Source organism: Erpetoichthys calabaricus, chromosome 10 (genome assembly GCF_900747795.2).
Source record: "Erpetoichthys calabaricus chromosome 10, fErpCal1.3, whole genome shotgun sequence".
NCBI classification, from domain to species: Eukaryota; Metazoa; Chordata; class Cladistia; order Polypteriformes; family Polypteridae; genus Erpetoichthys; species Erpetoichthys calabaricus.
Window position 1 is genome coordinate 109594683 of NC_041403.2, and position 7554 is coordinate 109602236.

Consider the following 7554-nt stretch of genomic DNA (forward strand, 5'->3'; position numbering starts at 1 on the left):
TGTCATAGTGACCCAACTCACCAAAATAATATTGCCCATAAAATCAACTACACAAAACTGTGCTGATCTTGACCAAAATAAAATTAAATGTACGAGGGACTTTCAAAAAGTTTCCGCACTTTTATATTTTAGTTGGAAACGGTGAAGGAGGGAGGAGTAGTAATTGGGCATTAAAAAGTTGGTACGATGCTGGGAGAATTGCATCACAAAGGAAGGTGACTATGTACAAAAGTAATGTCATTTGTTTTTGAAATTCTTAATAACCAGATTTTTAAAAAGTGAAGGAACGTTTTGAACATCCCTCGTATAAACAAATAATCATGAAATTGCCAGCCTCTGCTACCTGTTACTTACACTTCATTTTTACTTCAGTGCTTCTGTGATTTATGATGTATTTCAATTACCTTGTCTTGCTCTTTTTTATTTTGTTTCTTTTAATGGTGTTGGCTCTATAAAATAAAATTTGACAATTATAATATTCATTGATACTTGTGCTTAGTCTTTGTATGTGTCTATATTAGGCCAATAGAAGCCAGCTGATCATCACTTGCATGTGCTTCACTAGTAGATAACAATTATTATTTAATTTTATATTTGGCTTTTTATTATAAACTAGCCACACCACATATAGAGGGTAGGTAATAGAATAAACTATTTGCTATCTATTGCCCTATGCGTACCTTCAGCGACTTTCCTCTCTATTTGTGTGTGTGACCCTGTCTTTACTGGTGCTGCCTCTCAAAAACATTCCCATAAAGCTTGCTTCACAAACTCTGTCATTATTTTTGAGACACCTTTCTCACCTTCTGTTCAGTTTTAAACTTGTCATCTTTGAAGGCTAATCTCATAGCATGTCTCATTCCCCTTTATTCCTTCTTGATCGTCTTAGACTCCCACATCCGCTTTCACTGCATCACCAAAGCCAAACTGACTAATCAGATTTCTCAGAGGAACTGGCCACACAGAACACAGGGTTTTATTATATAGTAGATATCCCATTGGACTTACTGTATGCTAGTGGTGAACTTTGAGCATTAAACTACATGATACCAGTAAGGACACCTTAGCATCAAAGAATTTCACTGCCATTGCTTAGCACAGAACAGAAAATCTGAACAAAAACAAAAATGAAAATCAAAGTTGTTGTTAAAAAAATCTTTAAACCAACATGGTATCAAAAAATGAATTACAGAAATCATTGCAAAGCATCATATGAATTTTTTATAGGGAAGCATTCAGAGCCTGTCTTCAGAGAACAGCGCTGTGGAAGAATAAATTGAATTGCATTCAATTGAAAGAGTGGGCATGGTTCAGGCAAAAGGGCAGTATGGAAGCTGCAGTTTGATATTGTGCTTATGAGTCAGGGCCTAGGCGAGACTTGAAATGATTGTTGTAGGGGTTGATAGTTGTGCCTTATGAGTGTCTCTCTTCCTATACTTCTAGAAAGAGAGGGAATTTATAGACACTTTAGGACTGCAGAGGATTGGAGAGTCAGTAACCAACTCTAGTTGACGCACCAGTGTATCGCAGGGCACATTTACACGCACACCTACACACACATATGTGGCCAATTTACAATTCTCAGTAAACCTAATATGCACTTCTTTGTGCCAGAGAAAAACCAATGGTGACACGGGGTGAACAATTCCATGCAGAAAGTGCCTAGGGCCAGAGTTTAAACCCAGTTTGAATCCTGTGCTAGTATGTAGTCTGTGTGAACTCTGCACATTTTCCCCATATCTGCATTGGGTTTCCTACAGGCAATGTAGTGTGAAAGACGTGCAGATTAGTCTAACTGTAATTCCATCAGATTCACACTGTGCAGAGTAAGAATAAACCAAGTTTACCACATTTTAAACATTTGACAGCTTCACAGTGTCCCTAGTGTGTAACTGCTCAGCGGCCTACACCTCTCTCTTTTGTATGCCCAGACACAGAGGCTGGCTGAAAATTTGGATGTAGGCATATCTGTCTGCACTAAAGTGAACTCCTGCACTCAAATGAACAAGTGGACTTCTTGCTGCAACTGCCAGGGTGTCCTGTTACATAGTAGTGCCTCTTGATATCTCTTTTCAGCCTTGCTATACTCACTGGATGCTGGACAAGCCCCCAAACAACACTGGAGAGAAGTCAATCAAGAGGAAATCTCACAGCCTCTGGACATTAAATAGAGGAGGGTTTCCAGCCAGCAACACACATTGACAACATATTTAGCCTGCTGCTTCTTAGATATAATGTAGTGTCCTGGGTTCATATCTGAAGCCTAGTTTTTGTTGTGGGGAAGCTTCATGTTTTACTTACAGCTCCTCAAAGCCTTGTTGGCTTAGTTGGTTGATGGTTCCATTCCATGACTATGGATGCATGGCTGGGACACATGAGGGACTGGCTCCCCATCCGGAGCTGATTCCAGCCATCTGTTTAGTTTGGAGAATTAAGCAATGAGCTGAATGTGAGAAGGAAATAGCAATCTGTCTTTCTAAATTTGCTTTGAAATCTCAGATTTGAATTATGAGGTTTTCGGTAGTTCTACTTTTAAGGTCTGAAGTTGGCGATTTTTCAATTTTTTTGATAGGATTTACTTGAAAACTCAGCCTAAATGGTTTTTCAGTTTCCTCTGGGATAGAAAACTGAACTGTTCTATTACTCAAGTTTTATACTTTGAAATAATTAATAGATTGTTTTAATCATAACAGTGCTTTTTAGATAATAGTAAGTGTGAAGCTTAGGATACATGTAATTAGAAATAAGTAAATATGAAATATGCAAAACATAGGCTGAGTATGGGTTGTTAGATATAAAAAAGAAATGGTTTATTTCAAGTATAACACCATTTCAGAAAGGTATGTCCAGGGTGGGACAAAAAGTTAATTAAGAAATAGGAGAATTGGAACAATATAAAGCAAGAATTTCTGATATAAACAGAATAAAATTTTAAAAGATATGCAGATTATCTTGAGGATGGAGAGGAAGGTCTGAATCTGTGTCAATGTTGTTGATCTGCTGTAGGAATATTATTTTTGTTAATACTTACAGTATATTCTGCATTTAGTGTCTTATGTTTGTATTTGATATAAACTAAATTCTTTTAATATTAATTTGGTCTAGATACTTACTATTTTTGGGTCTTAGAAGTTACGTTGGGGTTTCAATGAAGGCCTTACTAGGGTTAGGGATCTTAAATACAGGCCCATGAAACAATTGCCTACAAAACGCAGCTAAAGTGTCAACACCAGGTGCTAGGACCAGAGATCTGGAACTGCAGAGTGTGAACTTTAAGGACCCTAAAGTCACCGTTATCTACACATCTCCAACCCCTTAGCCTGGGTGTCCCTCCAGGTGCAGATCTAAAACCTGAACAGGAGGCGAGTAAGTTGCCTTGTATTGACAGAGGGTGAGAAGAAGGCTTTATGGGAATGAGATTGAGAGAAGAAGCTGTGGGTCAGAGAGGTGGTGACACACAAGGATATCAAGGAAAGGCATAGGAAGAATGCTGACGGTATACTTAGGGCAACAGAGGATGAGACATGCAAGGATACCAAGGTGAAACACAAGAGTAACACTGTTTTTAAGTTTATTCCATTACCTGCCTTTAACGAGTAAGCACACATAGAATAATGTAATTAAAACTGTGTTTACATGCAACACTGAAAAGACACATCCAACATGTCGACTGGAAACGTGACACTTTGAGAATGTGGTTGGAACTGGTGGGGTTCTGCCTGGCACCTGATGCTGCCAGAATGATCACCGGCCCATCCTATTTATTCACTGTATAGAAGTTGGTTACACAATTACATACATTTTGAGCGATTAATGATATTGTCATAAGGCTGTAAAATAAGCCGCTCTTAGATTTTTTTGTGTAACTCCCAAGTGCCCAGACAGATTGGGATATGGCGATAATAAGCTCTTATTAGAATAGCTGGAGAATGATTTAGAATATGAGCCTGAAATTCTGTAATTATACTGCGCATTCATACAGCATCACTTACAAAGATCCATTTATCAGCTCATTCTTTTTATGCATCATTGAGTTGATTCCTAAAAACACTGGCCAGTTGTTGTCAGTATTGAAAAAATGGAGGATATTCTGCATCAATGTGTAAATAATCAAACAAACAGACCACATAAATAAAAACCTCACCCTTTGAATTCATGTAACACTGAATAGTCAATGGAGCAGTCAGACATTTTATTAGAGTATTAGCATACCTTTAAAACATTTTATGGTAGGCAGCTTTCCATAAATGTAAAATATTAGGATGCTGATGAAAATTTGCTTTTCAATACAAATCCTACTTGCCGCAGAGATGTGGCTCACTTGAATGTCTGTATTCTGAATTAAAGAACATTCCAAAGGCACAGGGTGCAGCTTTTGGGCAGGAGGTGTTTTTTTACCTTGTAAATAACAATTTTGTGTGCATTATTGAAGACTCACCACATTCTTTGCTGGAGACTCGGCTATAGATTGGATGAAATTTCATGCTGCCCTTATGAAACTCTTGTTACTGTTTTATTTATGTAATTTTTTTGTTCCTAAGGCTATGAGTTCTTTTATAACGTTAATGTGGCTACAAAGGCAACCTGCTGGATTACTTTTGGCTGCCAGGCAATGCTTGCCATATAATAAAGCAGAAATAGTGTATAAAAATCTGATTTCGGATGAAGGCCAAGGTGGCCTTGAGGGAATGCTGGCGCTCCATGGGAAATCACTGTCCTTTAATTAAATGCTTATTGATTGTTGCGGAATGCTAATTAATACTCAGCAGATATTTTCAGATACGTTTGTTATATTAAGTAACATTGAATTTCTCTTAAAGCCTTTAGAAAGACTTAATTTGAACTAATTGAAATATAAGACTGTGACAGTTCCAGAGCTTGCTGCATCAGTCAGACGAGGTTTATGATATTTTTATTCTGAATTTACATAAAGTACTATAGCTTTCTATCCATGTATATCCATTCCTCCACTACTGAATTCAATTAATCCAGTTCAGAGTCGTGAGGCTGAAAGCTTCAAGACAGGAATCACATTCATGCACTCTGCGATACCAGTCCAGTTTAGAAGCATCAATTAATCAAACATGTATATCTTTTGAACTTAAAAAAAAAAAACCCACTAACACGAGTGGGAAGTTCAGACATTACACAAATAGTAGAGTAGGCAGGAAATCGACCTGAGATCGCCAGTGCCGTGACGCAACAGAACTAACCGCCATGCCACTCTCAATGCAATTATTTATTTTCTGAAAGCACATGTTCAAAATACTGATCTCAGTGACACTGAGGCCATGTCAGCTCCATTGGGTGAAAGGCAGAAAGAAAACCTGGACAAGATGCCAGTCCATTTTACATGAACACTGGGCCACCAGTTAAATTATAAAATTATATGTGTGTGCCTTTTGGGATATCGTAGGAAATTACCTGGACATGGGAATAGCTGTGGTTTGTAGCAAAGTGTCATGTTATCTACCATCTACTACTTCGTTAAAAAATTAAGAGTAAATGCTTTAGACCAAGATTTTTTTTTATCCTTGTTGTGTGGCTTTTTAATGGCTAAGTCTTACTTATTACATATCGTTTAGTCACACAATGGAAAATTTCTGCTAAGATATAGGTGGTGCAGTGGTAGTGCTGCTGCTTTGCAGTAAGGAGACTGTGGAAGATTGTGGGTTCACTTCCCAGTTCCTCCCTGTGTGGATAGCGCTTTGAGTACTGAGAAAAGCACTATATAAATGTAATGAATGAATTATTAATGTAAGGCCATTAAGCCACGGTGATTGGGGTTCAAACTGCTTAACCGCGGCTTAAATATTTTTTGATAATGCATAAATTACAATAAATAATGAAAAAATAAATGTTTTTTGATCACAATCCTTTCTCACGTGTTGACCTGCGAGTCGCCATTTTGAAAGTAGCGCTGTAGTCTCACGATCGCGATATTGCGTGCTGCATATTAAATCGTGATTAACGGTCTTGAAATTAATAATAAATTATTATATAAGAATAACAAAACATATCAAATACATTTAAAACATTTTATTTCACATCTTTTCATAAAAATTACTAAATATTTATTCGTAACATTGCATGGCACAATACAGTATTAAAATAGTAATTATTTGACATATAAACGAAATCACACGTAAGCACTTTTATTACCATTACACATTAATACATTAACAATGTTATAAACATTTTAATAAAATTTTAATTTTTTTTATTTCCAACATAAAATTAAACATTCAGTAATATATAACAGTTGTTATTAAACAATAACCAGTTACAAACAGTCTTTATTTTTTAGTAAAATACGAGGCAATGTCAGCTTGCTTTTTGTTCCTAGAAGCACTCATCTTGGCATCTCTTATGAGAGACTTCAGCTGTAGTGTCTTTACTTTATCCCCCACACGCTCGTAGTACTCTAAGGCCACTTCAAGTCCTTTAACTGCATCATCAGCGGTTCTAGTTGGAGGTACTGGGACAGGATTTTCTTCTTCTTCTTCTTCATCTTCATTGTGGTTTTCTTCAGCTAAAATGGAGGATGCTATTGGGACGTCATCATCTATGGTGGACCATGCTGCAAGGATTTCTTGTACTGGTACACTTGAGTGGACAGCCGACATCAACTTCTGTTCTGCCTCCCGTACTTCTTCTGGACTGAAACCTAGGAAGTCTTCATCTTCGTCTTCTTCAACAGTAGTGGGGTTCTCTGTGATGGGACCTCCAAGGGCTTTAGTCCAACAATTTTGAATTGTTTCAGGCTTGATTGCTCCCCAGGCTGACTCAGACAAATACAGTGCTTCTTTAATTCTTACAGTCTTCAGGAACATAGGGACACTCTTATCTTCTTCAACCATGGACTTTATCATCTCCCATCTATAATTGGCCTTGAACACAGAAATGATGCCTTGATCTAGGGGCTGAATCTTGGACGTTGTATTCTTTGGAAGGTAATAAACGAAAATCTTGCCATCTCTGGACTTCAACATCTCTGCAGGGGGGTGGGCTGGACAGTTGTCTAGAAGTAGGCATGCTCGTGGTTCCATTCCCTTGCTTCTAAGGTGCCTACGGACATCAGGGATGAACGTCTGGTGAAACCACTTCTCAAAAATTGCTGCTGTCATCCAGGCATTCTTGCTGTGATTGTAGTCCAGTGGTAATGATGACATGTTGATGTTGTGGAAACATCTTGGGGATCCAAACTTGCCAATACAAAGAGGTGTTAGCTTGTGATGACCCGTCCAGTTACAGCAAAATAACATTGTCACCCTGTCTTTGATCTGTTTATAACCTTCTTTGCTGGTCTTGTCTTTCTTCATGGCTAAAGTCCTATCAGGCAGTATTTTGTAGTAAAGGCCCGTTTCATCAGCGTTGTAAATCATCTCTTCTGTTAGCTGCTGTTCTTCTATGAATTGTTGAAATTTGGGAATGAACTCTTCTGCTGCTACAGTGTCTGCTGACTTAATCTCGCCATTGATCTTTACTTGTGAAATGCCATGTCGCTGTTTCCACCTTTTCAACCAGTCACTTGAAACTGTAAACTCAGGATCT

The 7554-nt window shown here is 37.8% G+C and overlaps 1 protein-coding gene across 1 annotated transcript in view; it reads right to left on the bottom strand.

The window, feature by feature from the left end:
* Positions 1-6296: 6296 nt before the first annotated feature.
* Positions 6297-7554, bottom strand: part of LOC114658421 (jerky protein homolog-like) — a 1605-nt gene continuing 347 nt past the window's right edge. The window contains exon 2 of the mRNA XM_028810495.1: positions 6297-7554. This exon is cut by the window's right edge and continues 163 nt beyond it. Within this exon, the coding sequence (XP_028666328.1) occupies positions 6297-7554 (1258 nt within the window).